This window comes from Thalassophryne amazonica, chromosome 3 (genome assembly GCF_902500255.1).
Source record: "Thalassophryne amazonica chromosome 3, fThaAma1.1, whole genome shotgun sequence".
NCBI lineage: Eukaryota > Metazoa > Chordata > Actinopteri > Batrachoidiformes > Batrachoididae > Thalassophryne > Thalassophryne amazonica.
In genome coordinates, this window is record NC_047105.1 from 94,014,269 (window position 1) to 94,035,763 (window position 21,495).

The following is a 21,495-nucleotide window of genomic DNA, read 5'->3' on the forward strand; positions in this document are numbered from 1 at the left end:
TTAATCAATTGGCAAACATGTGAAACTGGTGAAAGCAATGTAAATGTGTTCTAGCTTCAAAGATGAATTCATATTTTTTCATTGCCTATAACTGGAAACAGAAGTATCAACCAAGCAATTGTGTAGCTAATAGAATGTTTACTGAGTATTTGTGAACAAATCTGATCAAAATTCATGTGTCCACTGTGATTCTGTTTCACAACTGTAAATGAGAGATATATGAGGGTTGGCATAAGAACAACCTTTCAGGTTGATATGGGTGCAGTGACTCACCTGTACCTGTTTCTGTGGTTGTTGAGATGTGTGAGAAACAACAGGCAACACTTTTTCCCGAGGGCCCCGGGCCTTGTCACTGCCCAGTGAGCTCATCATATACAGTATATACAAAACTCTGTATGTACAAAATAGAAAAATCTGCAAGGGAAATAGGAAATGCAAGAGGATTAGTGACAACATCTAACTGGTTGACAGCGTTCAATTCCAAATGAAGGCCTTTAATTTTATTATAATCTAGCAGAGCCTTAAAAGCTTGTCCTGTGTGACTGCAAATAAAAACACAAGAGTGTATTTGTCAGCCTGGCTATGTGCTATTGCACAATCATGAATAAGGCCCTTGTGGAGGCAAATGCAGTGTGCACACTTGGTCAGGTGATGCAATAGCTTTGGGGGAAAACTAGGTCAAGGAGGGACTGGAACCCAGTGTCGTGTTACACACATCTTATACAGTGTGTGGAGGGCAGAACCAACATTCTAGTTCCCCTCTTGTTGCTTCAGTTAGGTTAATAAGTTAGGTAGGTTAGATACGTCAGATACACAGCCTTAAACATTTGACCTCGCTCAAACTTTGTTACATTTATCAGACTTTTACACTTTTAAAGAAAAATATTTTACACTTTTTCAGCCAGCATTTTTTTGGGGGTGGGGGGGTGGGGGGGGAGCCTTTCAGCAGCTCCTAGTTACTCAGGGTCACCATGGTGGATCTGGGAGAGATCTGAAATTGGGATTTATGCCATATTCCCTCCCTGATGCAACTCCACTTGTACATGGAGAAACCTGCTGACAGCTCTTGGTGTTCTCAAGAGGTCTCCCAGCCAAGTATGAATCATCCAACCAACCAACTTTATTCATTAAGCACTTTAAAACAACCAAAGTGGACCAATGTAATGTATATATATATATATATATATATATATATATATATATATATATATATATATATAGACTCACAGATGAGGACATGAGGCCAGAACAGCAGCCTGTGATTAGAATCCTCACCCCAAAAAAAAAAAATTAAATTTCCATGTGATAATCCAACCATCGCGGTGTCCAGAGTTGTGTTCTGCTGCTGAACTGTGCAGACAAGGAAAAAGAAAGTTCCTTGTAAAGGCTCCGTCTGAGGGACTGTATGGCCCAACTGACAGCAAACTTTAGAGTGAAGCTGTCCACTTGTCCACGTGTGCTTAGTGGCAAAGGCAGTGTTATGTGCGTGCACGCACACACACACACACCTGAGTGATACTTACAGCCCCACGCGTGTGCGTGCAGCGCAGTTGTGCCACACACACACACGTATGGACATGCGCATGAGGAAAACAGCGCTCCGGTCTGCCCTGCAGAATTGGAGATCGGGCAGACTGCAGCGCCTTTTATGGCCATCAATCTGTGTCATCAATTTTATGGACAGCAATCTGTGTCATCCACCTGCTGTCTAAACACGCTTTGGATGCCATGGTGCAGGTGTGGACGAGGCAGTCCGGATGCCTTTGGACCACGCCCCTTTTCCTCCCGACTGTGTCAGTTAATGGCAATGTTTGCCGTGTCGGGATGGCTCCTCCACATTTTTGCTATGTGATGTGATGGGGGCTTTAGACAATGCCTTAGAGTAGAGAGAATAGGCTTTTTCACTGTACAACATTTTTCACTAACATGTAATACAGCCTGGCAAACAGAGACGCTGGGGAAACTTACAACTGCTGCACACAGAGGCAGGACTAGGTTTAACATGTCAATATGAACTTTAGTCTACACAGAAACATACTCAAAATACAAGAAAATTTATTTTTAATACAGAAATTAGCACAGGTTATGTCCTCATTCTGCGACAGACTAGTGTCCTGTCCAGGGTGTACCCCGCCTCAAGCCCTATGACTGCTGAGATAGGCTCCAGCCCTGTGACCCTTAATTGGAGTAAGCGGTTGAAGATGAGTGAGTGATTGAGTATATCCTCATTATGAGACCATTATGGACTGTACATAAAATCAATGGACACAACACAACAGATATTTGATGGCTCTTTTACAGCACATAAATCCTCAAGATAGCTCCAATTACCATTCAGTATCTTAAGTTTCAAAGCCAATCAAAGTATTTATATCAAGTCATATCATCAGTTATTTGCAAATTTGTCTCTTTCACGCTGTCCATCTTAGTAGAAGATGACTACTCCAGGTTGGGGTCTGGTTGAGGTACTGGGCACATTTGAGTAAGTGGCTACTAAAGCAAATTCTGGAATGGAAGGCTCAGCCACAGAAATTGCATGTGTAGATTCCAGTGTGGTCAGGCTGATGGGTGAACATTCAGCTTTCCTCCAATGACGTTCCCAGTAAGCCTCTACTATGCCCTCCTGTACTTGTACTACATCCCTGTCATCTGTGTTTTTCCATACATTGTGGTTTTGCGCCGTATTTTCCCAGGTGTTAGTTGGTATGCCAGCAATTTCTGTACCCCTTTTTTGTGATGTCCTGCAGAGAGCTGCCTGTACAGGATATCCTTTGGCAGGCATCCATCATTCATATGGAACACATGGCCTGTCCAACACAGTTGTGCACCCAGGACAATTGAAGATGATGAAGGCATGTTGGCCTTTGAGAGAACTTCTGTGTTGGGTACCTTGTCCTGTCAAGTTAGGTGCATTAAGAAACAGGTCACTTCATGAAAAGGGGTCACCATTACACAAGCGGACATTAGTGGTTAGTACAAACAGAACAGCCCTACTGCAGGGAAAACATAACAGAGTCATAACAGAGTACATAATTATCTTGGAATTTTTCTTTTTTGGGTTTTTATCTGAAAAGCAGGACACCAAACCCCACCAAATTTGTGACATAAAGCATCTAAGTGTTATTTTGGTAAAAATAAACAAAAATCACTTCAACTAATTCAGATGAATTTACTTCTGATTTGAAGGGCACAAGGTAGAATTAATTTCCCCCATAGACCATTGTCTTAATCACTCCATACGGCTGCAGAGAGCATGCCAAAAATGCGGTGTTGAATGTAACCCGTAGTGTCCCGCTCTGTTACATTTAAAACCCATGTTCCTAAACTGCAAATTTATTCAATTAATAAAACTCAAGTTGTGTTGTTTGAAAGTATCACTCTTGAGAGCCACTGAGAGATCAAATTTAGTTGAACAATGAAGTAACAGTTATCAATTATTCGCTTTATGTATGTTTCGCATCCCGGTTCGACCAGTTAAACTTGAGGCCTAAGACAGCCACCAAAAATAGCGCTCTGGGGCTAGCGAGCCCATCCAAAAAAAGTATATCATGAGTTATCTCAATAGTGGATTGTATATAAGTGGAGCCTTGGATCCCTGAGTGGATCCTTGTCATTTGATTGGTGCTTTGTATGTCACATAACATGGATTAATTCATCCCATTGTGTTGCATTGCATTTAGAGTGCAGCTTGGTTCCATTTAGAGTGCAAATTTGGTTCCATACATCTGGTACCATTGCACTCTGCACACACACACCCACACATCCTTGTGCATGCGCACACACATGATCATGCGCTGACGCTGCCAATTCTTGTAAGATACACACACACAACAAATTCACTGTGCTGTCTGTTAGCAGCAAGAGAGAAAGAAAAGCTGGACTCATTTCTGATATGATTTTTTTTTTCACTGCACCGAGGACGTACACAGTCGACTGAGCCGGTTGCGTGCGTGCTTGCGTACAGGGGACAATAACACGATGATTTGATTGAGCTAACTGACGCTGCTACACTCACACACACACACACACACACACAAAATTCACTCCGCTGTAAGCCGTCTGGATGCATGAAGAACTGTTCACATGAAACGCTGACATGATTTTTGGCTGGACTGAGGAACTACACAAAGTCTTTTATTTTTTTTTAAATGGAAGTCCGAATTGGTGCACAGCATCACTGGACGCCAAGTTGAATGGTTTGTTCCAGCTTTCACCTCATGAAATATTCGTACCACTGAACTCATAAACATTCATTATTTGAATTATTATGTATTCCCCATGGTCCGTATATTCATAACTCACAGTCTATAACACGTTGCTAGGAAGTTTAAAGATTGACCCTCATGTCACATATTGGTGACCCCTTTTCATGAAGTGGCCTGAACGTAGATGCTGTTCTTGGGAGTTTATCTAGTTGTTTAAAGTGTCGTTTGTAGGGACACCAAGCGGCACACCAATACAATAAGGTGGACAGCACTACTGCCCAGAGGTGGGACGAAGTCACTGTCAAGTCATTCTCAAGTCATCAATCTGCAAGTCCCAAGTCAAGTCTCAAGTCAGCTTGCAAACAATTGTGGTCATTATGACTTGAGACTTGCTGATTCATGACTTGAGAGTGACTTGATGGTAACTTCATCCCACCTCCGCTACTGCCCGATATACTTTGCAATTATATGGTGGTAAGTCAGATGCGACTTTGAGACCAGAGATGACCTCTGACTTTACCAAAGGCAAAGCTGGCTTTCCTGAGCCTGGCCTCAATTTCCAAGTCAAGGCTACCATCTGATGACATAATGCTGCCAAGGTAGCAAAGCTGGTTACTGGGTTAAGCCTGATGTCCTCTATGTAGGATGACTCTGGTGGATGCCCTTATTGAACTTCAGTCTTTTTAGCCTGATTGTTAGGCCATAGCTCTGTTCAGCAAGCACCAATCGGGTGGTTATTGTTTGCAGGTCCTGTTCTGCATGGGCTACTGGGGCACAGTCATCTGTAAATTGAAGATCATGAATATTGATCATTCAGGAGTCTCTGTCCTGACTAGTCTTGCAAGGTTGAGAGCCAGGACAAAGACACAAAGTGTAAATTTGTAATGCTGTAATTCTTTCAAAGTAATCATTTAATGCATGGATCAAGAAGGCAGTTATCAGCATTATAACCAAGAAATTTAAACACAGGTACTAATAAACTCATCACAACAGAACTGTAACAACTTCTTATACATAAATGCCATTTAACCCAAAAATCAATTTGCAAGACAGTGGTATTTAAAGTTCATCCAGGACCACCACAGAGGATGCAACATGACCTATGTCAGATGCTCTTCTACAAGAATGTGCATGCTTGAGTTAAGCATTTAGTTATTAAAAAAAGGAAAGACAAGTTGTTTCTATAATTACATGCTGCCAAAAGCTTTAGTCAATGGTTCTCAACTTTTTCTCCAGTGTAACCCCCGCCCCCCCGCTTCTGTATCCATCCTCTTCTTACCCGTTTACCTCCAACTAAGTGTCACAGAGGGGCAGGAGCCTATCTTGAACTGTGTCCTGTGGTCTGCTGAGTCCTCATTTCAAACTGTTTTTGGAAATCATGGACGTCGTGTCCCCAGACAAAAGAGGAAAAGACCATCCAGATTGTTACCAGCGGAAAGTTCAAAAGCCAGCATCTGTGATGGTATAGTGTGTTCGTGCCCATGGCTTGGGCAACTTACACATCTGTGGTGGCACCATGAATGATGAAAGGTACATCCAGGTTTTGGAGCAACACATGCTGCCATCCAAGCAACGTCTGTTTCAGGGACGTCCCTGCTTATTTCAGCAAGACAATGCCAAGCCATATTCTGTACGTGTTACAACAGTGTGTTTATCAGTTTAAACATTAAATATCTGTCTTTGTGGGTGTATTCAATTGAATATAGGTTGAGAGGATTTGCAAATCATTGTATTCTGTTTTTATTTCCATTTTACACAACGTGTCAACTTCAGTGGAATTGGGGTTATATATTATAATAGCCAAGTTGCCTCTGTGTGCGTGTGTGCATGTGTATGGCTTTGATCATGCAAAAACCGGGGAGAGTTGACATTTGCTGTTTGGTATGCTTATGTATTTTGGACAAATATTTTTGGAGAAATTAGCAATTTTAGCTAACCAAAAAAATTAATGGATGTGCTGCAATGCACCATGGGAGTTTGAGGTTTGGGTTTTTAAATGGTATTGTGTTTCATATTAGTTTAACAGTGTTGCTAGTGTTATTGATTTGTGTTTTTGCAGTTCAACTGGTTTAGTCAGTTTACTTAAGTGTTATGTTGCTGTTACAATGAGTGAGATAAGTGTCATGTTGGCACCATGAGTGAAATGTGTACTGCTTTCATTGTCTTCCGCCAGTCTCTGTCAAATTAAAAGCACCTGCGTACAACAGAATGTAGAAACGACAAACAGCTGTGCGTGCATGCAATTTTAATCATGCACAAACTGGGGAGAGGTGACATTTTCCATTTGGTATGGTGCCAAACCTGAACATTGATAGGACTAATACTTTTAGAGAAGCTACAAACTACATTACCTAACAACACTGAACAATGGACACAGATATTTATATTCTGGACTCACACGCCAATCCCGCAGGGGACGGTAAATCATCTATATATTAAAAGAACAATGACGGAATGGCAGAACGTACTCCTTTCAGCCTATAGATGGCAGTAGTGTACAACACTACGTTCTGCCATTCCGTTATTGTTCTGTCAAGAGTCTGGGCTTCTAATGCCGATCTATAGCTTTATATAGTGGCTAAATAACTTGATTATTTTAATGGTGAGACCTGATCATCCCACCAATACTTGTTTTAGCGTAATATAAGCACTTTTATAAAAACTTTTAAGGTTCAGGCAGGTTTAGGGTGTATTCAAGCCGACTCGGATTCAATGAAACTTGGCTCAGAGATGGAACCTACCAAGAAATGACTTTCCCAAACTTTCTCGACCGAAAACCAATGGTGATCTTGCTAGGGGTCATCAAAGTTCAAGGCAAAAATACGCAAAACTTATACGAGGTCTCAGATAATAAACCGACCCTTTTATTTTTTTTTAACTATATGGATTTGAATGACATGTGACTACACCATCATGCTTGAACCCTCGTGCGCATGCGTGAGTTTTTTCACGCGTGTCGGTGACGTCATTTCCCTGTGGCAGGCCTTGAGTGAGATGTGGTCCAGCCCTCTCGGCTGAATTCCTTTGTTTCACACGCTGCTCGAGACAGCGCGCGTTGCTTATCAAAATTTTTCTGGACCTGTGAGGAATATCCGAGTGAACACTATTCGAGAAATTAAGCTGGTTTTCGGTGAAAAGTTTAACGGCTGATGAGAGATTATGGGTGTTTCTGTCGGTGTAAGGACTTCCCACGGAGCGGGACGTCCTGCAGCGCTTCCAGGCGCCGTCGTCGACCTGTTTCGACCTGAAACATCCTAATTTAAGGCTTAATTCACCAGGACGTCGTGAGAGAACAGAGAAGATTCAGAGAGGCCGGCATGAGGACTTTATGCGGACATTCCACTGTTTAAGGACATTTTTTAATGAAGACGTGCGCGCAAATTCGCCGAGTCGTTTCTGTGATGACTCGGCACATCTGTGTGCACCGCGACAGGAAAAACACCTCCGTGTTGAAAAACATTTGTAAAATTCAGACGGCTTTTGATGGCTTTCAACAGGTGAGTAACTGAGAAATTGTTTAACAGCTTGGGCATGTTCCAACTTGCCCGTTAAGGTTTCCAACTGAGGTGTTTTTCCTGTCGCGACCCCCCGCAGTCCGGCCCGACATGTGACTCTGCCCGCACGTTCTTTCATTACAAAATGTCCGTTAACAATGGAATGTCCGAATAAACTCCTCATGCCGACTTCTTCTGAAAGTTCTCTGTTCTCTGACGACTTACTGGGTCAGTAGAGTCTGAAATGTGGAAGTTTTCAACTTGAAACGGCGAGACGCTGCCGCCTCGAAGCGCAGATCGTCGTCAGGCACCGTGGGCCGTCCTTACGGCGACACTACCAGACCAAAATCTCTCATCAGCCGTTAAAATTTTTTACCGAAAACCAGCTGAATTTATCGAATGGTGTCCACTCAGTTGTGCCTTACAGTTTTGAAAAAATTTTGATCAAACAAAGCAGCAGTCTCTGAGCCATTCCTAAACAATGAAAAAATCGACGAGAGGGTGGGCGACTCCTCAAAGACTGCCCACAGGCGAATGACGTAACCGACAGGCGTGAAAAAACTCTTGCATGCCCACGAGGGTTCAAGCATGTCTGATGTAATCACACGTGATTCAAATCCATATGGTTTTTGAAAAAATAATAAGGTCGGATACTTTTCTAATAGACCTCGTATTTCATTAAATTCCCATCTTTCAAGTGGTGTACATTCAGCACCATCAAGTCCCCAAGCTTTTAACTATCAATGACATAGGGAGGCAAACTTTTTCATCTTATATACATATTTGGTTGGGGGATCGATAGCACTGAATATAGGGGGCACTCAAAGTCTGGTCATTTTGCAAAATTGGCTGTATTTATTTGATGGCCCATAACCATCTGTGCCATCAAGACCTCAACCAGATTTCAATGTTATCAACAAATATAGGCCCTACTTCAAACGCAACCAAAAAAACATTGGTCTTAATGGCACTGGCCACCAGGGGGCGCCAAAGTCCATAATGACAGATCTCCAAAGCCGCTTCTGTCAGCGGCCATGCCTTCTGTCAATTCAGTGCACAGACCAAAGCCACACTTGTGGGGCACTTAGACAAATTTTACTGCCAGCACAACGATTGTCTGCTGACTATTGTCGTGTTAATAGTGTGAATGGCCATTTTCTAAGTGCCATGCAAGCAGTGTTAGATGTTCGTGCATGTCACCTGGAATGTGGTCGACACCTGCTGCGAGAGGGTTCGATGGGCTTGCACAGCGCACACCATCTGTCAGCCGCTGGTGTGCGCAAATAGTTGTAGCAACAGGTGTATGAGGCAGCTGCAATTTTAAATGTTTTGCACACAATTCCTGCTTCATGCACACTTCATGTGCAAATTGACCAAATTCACAGTATGTGTAAAGGGACCCTAATTTCTTTTATCACGAGCTCTTCAATATTTGGATAATGCAGAAATGATCACAATGCTAATCTACTTCCAAGTAAAAATGTTTCCCTTGTAGTTGTCAAGCGATTGCTGAAGGTTTCAAAAAGCATCGCTTGTTTTGCTTCAACTTTGTTGATCAAAACTTCTATTGCTGCCCCCCCATAAGTGTTTGTTCTACTTTTGTCTCCACTTCTTTTGATTTCTCTATGTTACTGGTCAAATATTAGAGACAACCCTTGCAGCCCCAAAGGGAAGGCATCTAACAATATACAGTGGGATAAAAAAGTAGGAGAACTTGCACAATCAGGGGCTGATTAAATACTTTTTGGCCCCACTGTAAGTGTCTTAGGCTGGTTCTTTATATGGATGGACGGATGGATGGATGAGATTTATTGTCATTGTCATTACAAGTGCAACAACAGAGATTACGTCCACACTCACATTTCCACAGACAAACAGCAGTTAATCCACAATTATTACTTGTTTACCATAATAATGGCACACATCAGAATTAAGACAACACATATACATTTGACATGTTTATGTGCAAACTTGAACAGTCCGTTATCCAAATTGAGGTGATGTGAGTGTGTGGTAGCCGCTACAAGGAGTCGCGCCGCCGCCAGCTTGGGGGGGAATGGGGACCTGCCGCAGCTAAAACCGCACAGCCCCCAGAGGGGAAGGGGTGGCGTGAGCGGTGGCCGGAATCGGGTGTATGATGGGGGACAGGAGTGAGGTAAAAAAAGGAAAAATGGAGCATGCTTCAGTCTTTGTCCATGTGTAAGTCTGTCAGTTTTGTCTTTGTGGGTTGAGATAAGAAAGGAGCTGAATAATCTCACCAAGGCCTGAAGACATTCCTCTGGAGGAAAACAGTCAGGCAATTTGTCCTTCAGGCTTGAAAAGCCTGCCGTGTTGTGGTTTGAGCAGTGAAAAACACTTTTTACAGCTTCATTAGAACAAGCATTCAGACTTGTTTTTTTTAATCGGTGTTATTCTACATACACATCTAAACTCCATCCAGCTCAAGTGGAAAGAGATGTGTCTGGAAGCATGTGTGGATCTGGACATGACAGTGCAGGTGTGTGTGTGTGTGTGTGTGTGCGCGCGCGCAAAGGATCTGGACATGACAGCGTGGGTGTGTGCGACACATGGAAGGGAATACACCAGACAGATTTTCTTGGCAAGAAGGCACTGCAGACAAACAATGCTGTTTGCTGTAGTCGCTCCTACAGCCGCATTGAGTGCTGCCATAGTGTAAAGGACACTGTAGGCACACAAAAGTCATGATCCCCGAGCTAGTCAGATTCTAACCACATTTGCTTCCAGACCTTTGCACATCCCACTCAAATAATTCATCTTAAATTCAGGGAAAAAAACTATCTCAGTCTGAACAGGGTCCAAGGGCCGTGCCTTAAATAAAAAGGAGCTGCATCTCACCATACCCCCTACCATCTCAAGGCCATAGAGCGAGGGGCAATTTTGACTGATATGTACAGATGGTTACATATCTCTCAACATCTACATCCACATATAGTATTAGAAAACTCAGTATTGTAGTAGAAACCCAGAGTGCAAACAGTTTTCAGTCTGTTAGCGTAGCTTAGCATCTTCCTGGGTAAATGCATCAATCTCTTGAGATTGTTGAATAAGCAATAAGTCAACCTTACTGCTCTACATTGACGCTTAAGTTTGACATTGACTAATCGCTGATCATGTGATTGGGCTAACCATTTTCCACACAGAATGAAATGGGTTAATACATCAGCTATTTTGGGATAATTTTCAGTTCACTTTTTACAAAATGGTACCAGTTTGTCCCCCATGTCATGAGGATTCAGAATATATATAGTTTTTAGGGCTACATATTATAGTCTGGGTTTATCCCGGACAGACAGAAGACAGACAGAAGTGGCAGCATGAAAAGCACATGGTACAACAGTGTATGGTCTTACATAAATGGCTATTTTGGGGGTAATTTTGAGTTCAACTTAAAAAAAAAATGGTACCAGTTTGTTCCCCATGTCATGAGGATTCAGAATATATATAGTTTTAGGGCTACATATTATAGTTTGGGAGTTTATCGCACATGATTCAACATTTGTATGGTCTTACATAAATGGCTATTTTGGGGGTAACTTTCAGTTCAACTTTTAAAAAAATGGTACCAGTTTGTTCCTATGTCATGAGGAATAATATATAGGGCTAATATTATAGTTTGGGAGTTTATCCCGGACAGACAGACAGACAGACAGACGTAGCCCTTTATGTATATAGATTGATGTACTGTATTTTATTTTGGTGCCATATGCCCTGAGATATTAAGTAATAAACATGAGGAATTTATCTTGATTTAATCTGCTGCTTTGAAATAGTCAGATTTGACAGACTGCGGGAAATGTTGATTTCAGTGATGTCACTTTGAGAATCTCCTTCCAGATCCATTTCAGCTGGTCTATTGAAGGGAACGTGTTGGGAAGGTGTCGTAGCACGGACCCACAACAGGGGGCGCAAATGAATGGACAATGAGTAAGCCAAAAGGTAACAATTTAATGTTGTGACAATACACAATGAATATACAGAAATTGCAAAGTCAATTAACACCAGGTGACGTGTGGGCAGGCTCGAAGATAGAAGACCCCGACGAGAGAGAGGCAGCGTCCCACACGGCCTCCACCACCAACGGTCTGAAGAACACCGGAGCCGCCAAGTCCCGAGTCCCAGGTGACCTCTGTCTTCGGCTGTCGAACCTGGTACTGCTGGCAAAAAGCAGAGACAAGATGAATGAGTGTAAGTCCTTACACTCAGTGGTCTACAGTCTGTACACAGAGGAGGACCTCCACCTCCGAATCACCACTCGTGCAGCTCCTTGTGTAACCACTTATCTGTAGCGCAGTCGTCGTCGTCACGCCACACGCCAATTCCCCAGATAAGGGCGAACACCACAGGATACCGGCTGCAACAGAAGTTCAGAAATACTCAACGATATGAGTCAGCAGAGAAGTTACCTCTCGGTAGTCGATTTCTCGGCGGGGAGCTGGAGTTGCAGTCCGGCTTAAGTACTGGTGTAGATGAGTGACAGCTGGTGTGATGAGTGACAGCTGTCACCTCTGGGTCTGGCGCCTCTCGTGCTTGGAGCCCGCACTCCAAGCAGGGCGCCCTCTGGTGGTGGTGGGCCAGCAGTATCTCCTCTTCAGCGGCCCACACAACAGAACGTGTAAAATGCAATTTTTTACAGCTGGAATTAGGCATTTTTTTGTTGGGTTTCTCATTGAATATGTCAAAATGGTGAACAGGTCTAGCAACACCATTCATGTTCATTAGGTGCACAGTTTTCCTAAGGATAAGATTTTTCAGGGGGAAAGTGGGAGTGGAGTGTTTTTTTAATGCGCCTCCAGGAAAGACAAGTAATGCAGCTGGCATAGCATGGAAAACCCTCTTGGGTCTAAAGGATGCTATCTCTTCCATTCCTGTGGTCAGCAGAACTCTCTCGAAAGCGTGGAATGGGACATGTCTGTTTGTTTGTTTTTTGCCGCTGTCACAGAGATTTTAGTCATCTCTCTCACATTATACCGGGAGCTGATGAGAAAAAGACGCACAAGTTTATCTGTTTACGGTGCATCTGGAAAGTATTCACAGCGTTTCACTTTTCCCATATTTTTATTATATTACAGCCTTATTCCAAAATGGAGTAATTTCATTTTTCCCCATCAAAATTCTCCTCGCAACATCCCATAATGACAACATGAAGGGGGGGTTGCGAATTTATTAAAAATAATTAAAAAAAAAACCTAAGAAATCACATATACATAAGTATTCACACCATTTGCTCAATACTTTGTTGATGCACCTTTGGCAGCAATTACAGCCTCAAGTCTTCTTGAATATGATGCCACAAGCTTGGTGCACCTATTTTTGGGCACTTTTGCCCATTCCTCTTTGCAGCACCTCTCAAGCTCCATCAGGTTGGCTAGGAAGCATCAGTGCACCGCCATTTTCAGATCTTTGGTGAGATGTTCAATAGGATTCAGGTTTGAACTCTATATACCACTCCTTTGATATCTTGGCTGTGTGCTTAGGGTCACTATCCTGCTAAAAGATGAACCGTCTACCAAGTCTGAGGTCAAGAGCGCTCTGGAGCAGGTTTTCATCCAGGATGTCTCTGTACATTGCTGCATTCATTTTTCTCTCAAATCCTGACTAGTCTCCCGGTTCCTGCTGCTGAAAAACATGCCCACAGGATGATGCTGCCACCACCATGCTTCACTGTAGGGATGGTGCCTAGTTTCCTCCAAACATGATGCCTGGTATTCACGATAAAGAGTTCAATCTTTATCTCATCAGACCAGAGAATTTTGTTTCTCATAGTCTGAGAGTCTATCAGGTGCCTTTTGGCAAACTCCAGGCTCCCAGACGTTTGTTTTATCAATGTGGATGTTTACCGCATCATTGGCTGTGGACAGAATGAAGCAACACAAATGTAATGACGGTAATCGGATGTTTACTGACCATCATGTGTAACTCATACAATTTGGAAGTTCTGACAGGAGATAACAACTTTCTTTACATGTGGTGCTGTGTCAGAGCAGCACAAACAGCTGACTGATATTCTACATGGCTGCTGTGTTAACACAGGAGTAAAATCAGCAGATGCAGGTGTCTTTCAAGGTATGTATTTATTATTATTATTTACTGCTACTTTGTTTTTGTGTATTCAATGTTTAGATGCATTTGTTTTTTTCTGAATTCTGTTTTTTTTCTAGGCTACAAAGGAGAGGAGACAGACATCCGTTGATCAGCCAAATACAAGAATCTGACTTTAACGCCATATTACATTTGTATACAAAAAGCAACCTGGTGTCGCCGACCGAAAGGTCCCCCATAAAAATCGGTCCGCCCTTCCTTCACTGTGCATGCGTCATTTGAGCGTGAGCAATGATTCATCAATTATCACCTTGTTTTTGCTTAAAACTGCACTCCAGTCATCATCTAGCTCAGTGACAGATATCTGAAGCTTTTGTACAACAATCATTTCCACATAAATTCAGCATTATTTCATAATAAAACACAGGACACTGTGTTTGACTGTGCCACAGCAGCATGTCTGAGTCTGATGTGCTGCTTTACCTATGTCACTTCAGAGCGCCAGTAGCGGCTCAAAAATTATTGCTCGATTCTGCTTAAAACTGATTTTAGAATGATTTAAGAGGTTTTACCTTGTCATCTGATGGTTAATCATCATTATTCCCTTTGATCACTTTGGGTGTAGAGTTAGACTCAGTGTCAGTCTAAGATGTGCTACTGTGGTCCGAAATGTCGCATGCGCAGTGAAGGCAGGGCTGACCAATTTCTAGACGGGACCGTTCGGTTGGCAACACCGGATTGACTCTGCGTACTGGCATAAATCTGAGCATGAAGTGAACTGTAACAGGCCCCAGGCTGACCTTTAGGCAGCTATAAGTCTGTCCTGCCGAAGGTTACATCACCATTTTTGTTCAAAAATGGCTGTGGATCTGCCTTGAGGTTTTCTGATGCACTCTGGCTTATTTTATTTTTATCAGCTATGTCGGGTCCACACAAGTTAAAGACTTGGAAGAAATGATTTATAACCCGGTACAGCTTCTCTTCTTCTTTTTTTAAATACACGTGTTGGCTGTAGTGAGATTTGCCCTTTAAGTAAGTGATTACAAGCCACCCTTGAATGATTCATGAAAGAAACGTCTGTCTTTTTTCCCCACTCTGGGTCACCACAGCCAATCAGAGATGGATCTGCATGTTGATTTGTCCCAAATTTTAGACCAGATGCCCTTTCTGATGCAACTTCTTATTCCATGGAAACGTGCAGGACTGGTCTTGAAAAGTAGGAATCTGACCTGCAAATAAGAACACCAACTGCTTGGCCATCACATCACACTGCCCATACCTGACTGATTCATGAAGAAGCAAAAATCAAGAACAGATGATGTTTTTAAACACCAAGTGAATTTGATTATTGTTGCTACACATTCGGTTCAATGTTATTTATTATGTGAACATGTATACACGTGTTCATGCATTTGAAGAGATTTACAAATAGCAGAACACATGTAGACATATGTTGCTTCACTTTCAATCATTCTTTACTTTGTATTTATGTATGAACATTTAATTTCAAGCAGCCAGTGTTTTATTTTGAGAACAATAGCGTCCAGCTCAATGTGAATGCACCTGAGTGACGTTTTTAAATACAGCACAGCTATTGGCTGCAGCACGGAACAAAGCTATGCAGAATCGATCAAGATTACAACAAAATTTCAATGAGAAAACTAAACAGTCCAGCTGTGTTAAACATCATTCCTTCACTTATAAACACGTCGTAGCAATCGGCATTTGTGTATGAGAAATAAAACATTTAACAATAACTGGAAGTGTTATGCATGCACACAAGACACAATAACAAATCAGCAATATCAATACTATGTAACGGGGTTAATTTAATTTGCTTTGGCATGTTGACAAAAAAAAACAAAACTAAAATCGGTAAAGTCGCTGTTTATGTGATGCATTTACGACTGCAAGTCAAGTTAACCAACAGGCAATTAGCCTCAGTAATAGCCATGCTAATAATGTTAGTCACGCGTATCTGTATTTCTATTCAACCTGACAAAAACACATGAGATTACCGCAGCGTCGCTTCCAGCAGCTCTGACCGACTCGACGGAGCCCCTTTGTCCTCGCTAACGTCAGCTCAACTTAGCCAGCTAACATGCTAACCCCTTTAGTTAAAGCTACACTGGAAACAAACGGTGCAGCGACAAACAAGCTAACAGTCCTAACCACATACGACCACCTACCTGGGTGGCTACAGTCTTATATGTATTCGTAGAGCCGAACAGTTGTCGCAGTACTGGACGTTACACCAAGCTTGTTGTCGACATTTAAATGGGCTAAGCAGCTAACAACAAAAAGCCGAATCAAATGTAACGAAAAATGGCCTCACAGCAGAGCACCGGGGAACAAGACAACTGAAAAAAAAATATATACATTAGCTGAGAAACTCTTCGAAAAATTAAAGCGAGGGGGGAAAACAATATTCCACAAAATGTGTGCTGCACGGCCGTGATTCAAACGTGCAAGGTTAGGTGTGGGAATAAATGTGAAAAATGTTGTTTTTGTTACCTGCTAACACGCTTCACTCAACCAGCAGCGGACAGGATGGTCACGTGACGCGCTCAGGCTCACAACAAAATTCACTCATCTGCTGGTGTGGTTCAATACATGCTAATAACCCATGAAAATATCCAAAAGGTTCTCTATCCCTAGAAATTCTGAGCATCTGAGAGTGGAAATTCTTTAATAAAACCATTAAAAAGATGTCAAAAATCTGGTTGTAAAGAGTCACTTTTGAAGCCATGCATACAAAACCATAAGTGAAGTTACTGTTTCCGAAGGTGTAGGAGGTGGGACCTCAAAGTGTTCCAGCACCGTGACACTAATGATGTGTTTACCATCAAAGTCGTAAATCACAACTGGAAAAGATGTCACACCTGACATAAATGCATTCAGTTTCTATACACAACACTGCAAGCTAGAAAATAAGATTTAAAAATAATAGTGGCCCGTCAAAGAACCTCATGGAGGAGGACATGGCACAGAAGGTTTTTAGTATTTTAATATAGGATACTTCTTGTTTACAAACACTGACATCGCATCCAAGCATGCACATTTAATTTAATGAGGTTAGTCCCATTGAGATCGAGATCTCTTTTACAAGGGAGGCCTGGACCCGCTTTCATAAAGCAGTCTAATGTTTTAGTCTACTAAACTTACTTAGCCAACTAAGGTTAATCACCGAACATTATTCATCTAATCTCTGTTTCACATCGACGGCTAAACATGTAGATTAACTGTTTTACGCTAGGCAATGATTTTCATGGTCATAGCAGCCTCGTGAGTTCCATTGCCTAGAAATGCATGACAGTTTTTTTTTTTACTTCCAGGTTGGCATGTCTGTTAGAAACATGGCTGAGTCTGTCACAGCAGAGGAGAAGCATTCCCAACCTCAGCATCCGTAAACATCTCCAATGGATTATTCCAGTCCCGGTGCAGCAGACCGAACGGTCCCCCTTAAAAATTGGGCCCTAACAATTCACTGCGCATGTGTCATCAGCTGAGGTTCAGGGATTATCACTTTGTTTCTGCTTAAAACTGCACTCCAGTCATCATCTGTCTCAGTGACAGATATCTGAAGCTTTTGTACAACAATCATTTCCACATAAATTCAGCATTATTTCATAATAAAAGACGGAGGCAGCGATCACGGGCTGCTAGCAGTTGCGTTCACTGGGTGTCTGTCATTTCAAAGTGTCACAGAATATTGCCTCATTTCTGCTTAAAACGGCCGTGTTTTTGCTTAAACTTGACTATATAATGATTTATGAGGTTTTACCTTGTCATCTGATGGTTAATAATCATTATTCCCTATGATCGCTTTGAGTGTAGAGATGCTGTTTCAGACGTGCTGCTGTGGTCTGAAATGCTGCATGCACAGTGGAGGCAGGGTGGATCAATTTTTAGGGGAGACCGTTCAGTCTGCGACACCACAACACCTGCTCGCACCGCAAGGCTCTCCTTCCTTCCTCCTTCAATAAGTTGTGGTACATGATAGGTGCCGTTTTTGAGGTAAGACACTGAAGTTTTGTCGATTAAAATAAAATTAGCCTCGTCTGTACCAGCCAAAAACTAAATTTAGTCAGGTAATGCGAAACTTTAACCAACTAAGTTCTTTGCGTAACAAGATGAGATGACTGAGTTTAGTCCACTAAACAAGATTAGACTGCTTTATGAAACCAGGCCCTAGACAAGTTTTGAAGTTCCAGTCCACCTAACCTGCATGTCTTTGGATGTGGGAGGAAGCCGGAGCACTCAGAGGGAACCTACACAAACACGGGAGAACATGCAAACTCCAAACAGAAAGGCCACAGGTGGTAATAGATCCCATGACCTTCTTGTTGTGAGGCAACAGTGCTAACCACTAAGCCACCGTGCTGCCTAGCACTCGAGGTTCAGCCCGTGGACGGTGTGAAGCCAGTAATGGCCCCCATTGCGGTGGGGGTCAGGTCTTCCTGGAGTCGGGTTGTTTGGGAATGCAGTCCAAAGTGGGTGGTAAACTCCATCTACAGTTAAATACCGGTGTCACAGACCGAACGGCCCCCACCTAAAAACTGATTGTTGTACAGAAGTTCAGATATCTGTCACTGAGATAAATGATGACTGGATGACGGTTCCTAGTTGTTGTCTGTCTGTGAACCCTCATGTCTGCTTGTTTTGCACTCACCTCTCTTTGGCTATTTTTGCTGTCTGCAGTTTTGTTTCCTGTAGTCTTTGTGTTTAATTCCCAGTGTTGGGAAAGTAACTTTGAAAAGTTACTTCATTAGTTACTTTATACAGTTATATTTACAATTACTTTATACAGTTACTTCATTAGCAGCTGCGGACAACTTGTTGGCAGCTGCTGAATGTACTTAATAAAGTAACTCATAATCTAACTTGGTTATTTTTAAGATTTATTACTCAGAAAAGTATCTATTAGTTACTTTGCTGATTGCTCAATCTTAAGGGTAACCAAGTTAGATTACTAGTTACCTTATTAGTTGCAAGTTTGCGGCAGATTCTAATAAAGTAATTGCATAAAGCTGCTAATGAGTAACTGTATAAAGCAACTAAAAAAGTAACCTGTCAAAGTAACTTTCAACACTGCTCATTCCTGTTTATTTCTTATGGTTGCATTTCTATTTTTTGTAGTGAAGACTTCCTGTTTTATTTTGGTGATCTTGGTTTGCTTGTATGTTTAGTTACCTTTCTTCCTATGTCACTCCCCAGCTGTGCTCTGCAAGTAATTTCCCACACCTGCCATTCATTAGTTCCTCTGTGTATTAAGCCTGTGTTTTCGCATCTAGTTTGCAGCTGTTGATTCTTGTCTGTATTTCTGGTTATTCCAAGACTTGTGAGTATGTTGTATGTTGCTGTCTCTAGTTTTGTCACTGTTAGTAATTCTAAGTTCTAGTTTTTCTTTACCTCATGTTGTTTGTGTGTTGAGTCGACTCCCAAGTTCTCCCCCTCTTCTCCTTCACTGGGATTGTTGGACTATTTTATCACTGTGGTTACATAAATCCCCATTGGTTGCACCTACTTCCTTGTGTGTGAGAGACCGCTCTGCATTTTGGGTTCAGTCTGACTTTTGCCAAACCATAACTTGCATCTTAAATCATACAATGAACAGTGTGAAACATGCATTTTGATTGGCACCTGTAAGATATCTTTCTTTGGGGTCAGAATAGATGCACAAATGACAATATGACCAGTTCCTGGGATCCACCATCTCCCAGGATCTGAAGTGGACCTCCCACATAGACTCCATCAGGAAAAAGGCAAAGGATTTACTTCCTTAGACAGCTCAGGAAGTTCAACCTTGCCCAGGAACTGCTCATCATCTTCTACACATCCATCATCCAGTCTGTCCTATGCATCTCCATCTGTGTTTGGTTACCCTCTGCCTGTGAACATGACAGGCACAGACTTCAATGAACTGTCAGGTCTGCAGAAAAAAATCAGAGCCAGCCCATCCTCCATCCAGGACACAAGGAAGCAAGCTGAGAGCCCTCACACCCTGGACACACACTGTTTAAACTTGTCAACCTCTGGTCGACATTACAGAGGCCTGTACATCAAAACAACCAGACACAGGAACAATTTCTTCCCATAGGCCATCACACTGAACAAGTTAACCCCCCCCAAAAAACTCACTAATTCCTATACTTCAAGTACAACTCAGTCTATCTTTTGCACACATTTTACTGTGAATTGTTTAGTGTATATTTATATATGCTCATACTGAGTTCAGTTCAAACTGGAGTCAAATTCCTTGTACTGTATTCTTATAGATACTTTGTGAATAAAGGCTATTCTGATTTTGGTATCTGAATTCAAACACCTCTTGAAAACAAACAGGTCGGTTAAGTATATACCATCACCTGACAGTGCAGTACTTCATTTGTCCAAGTGCTGCATTCTTTTCACTTGTGCCAAAACTGGAGATACACAGCCTCAGAGTGAGGATGAGACCAATCTACCAGAGTCAATAGCTGAATTGTGCTTCTGACTTTGTTGTACACCTGTTGTTCTCTTCATTGAACTTCTCAGTGCTTGTTTCTCGTCGTAGCGCATCCTGAGGTGAGGAACATAGTCTGGGTCAGTTGGATCATTGCTTGGTACCCCTCCGTGAATGGAAAAAAAATCGGATTTGTTTATGGAGTTGATCGACGATAAACCTGAACAAATATTACGTACAGATTTTTAACTTCTTTCACATTTTATTCTTTTTAAATAGGTTCTTAAGTTGTGGAATCATTTTGCATTTATTTAGATGAATATTTATGCATGGTTCAGGTTTCTGTAAGTTTACCCTTTTCACACTGTTCAGTTCCACGTACCTTAATATGTGCTGCACTTAAATGCTGATGTAAAATTGGGATATCTGAGCTTTTGGTGGATTCAAGTGTAATTTTGAAGTTGGATGAAGTTAATGTCTAAACAGACGGACAAGCTCGTCATCCCCTTTAACAGCCCCATACATTTTCCACCAATGGCTCTAAATATATGATGTAAAAATACTGCTCGGTGGAAAAGTGAGGGACCTTACTGAATTGGCATGCCAAACAAAATAGAAAATTATTCCTTTAACATTTCTGATTTAAATGTACTCGGGAGTCACGACTTAGGAAGTGGATGCCACAAACATGAGAGTGAGCTGACGCTAACCAGTTACTTTGTCGAAATGCAGTAACCCACGCAGAGCTTTTTGGTTCCAGATTAGGAATTCTGAGAAAACGTATCCCTGAACCACTCAGGAAATGATTGGTGCAGTTAATAATGCAGCACCCCTGTAATGCCTGTAAAAACTATTGTGGCACGCACTCTTGCGTGCCAGAGTAAACCTGTAAACTGTGCGAGGCCCTGCCTGCAATAATACACAGACATGCAGTGTTTGTGAATAGGTTGCACAATGTTCACACCAGTGGCATGAAATTTATGTGTGCCAGAAGTGTTGAACACTTAATAAATTTTCTTTGTACAATGGCAGACAGCCTTGCACAGTATGACATTTACTCATTGCCACGGAAGATTGTGTGCCAGTGCGGGAATGAAATTCATGCAAATGTCATGGCTTTTGCTATCTTAGCGCTGTCTACACATCAGTGAATTCTGGTAGCTCCTGCTTCGGCCACCAGGGGATGGCAGCTGGAATTTGACACGTACCCCCAAGGCAAGCCATCTAAAGTCAGAATTCCTACTCAATTTGTACACACCAAATGTATTCAAGTTCAGTTTGTACACACCAA

General features: G+C 42.1%; 1 protein-coding gene across 1 annotated transcript in view; it reads right to left on the reverse strand.

Annotated features, from left to right (window-relative positions):
- ubap2a (ubiquitin associated protein 2a) overlaps nt 1–16,349 on the reverse strand; it is a 65,793-nt gene extending 49,444 nt beyond the window's left edge. Inside the window, 2 exon segments of the mRNA XM_034167101.1 lie at nt 274–414; nt 16,274–16,349. Of these exon segments, the coding sequence (XP_034022992.1) occupies nt 274–372 (99 nt within the window). The 5' untranslated portion in view covers nt 373–414; nt 16,274–16,349.
- Between the last annotated feature and the right edge of the window lie 5,146 nt (nt 16,350–21,495).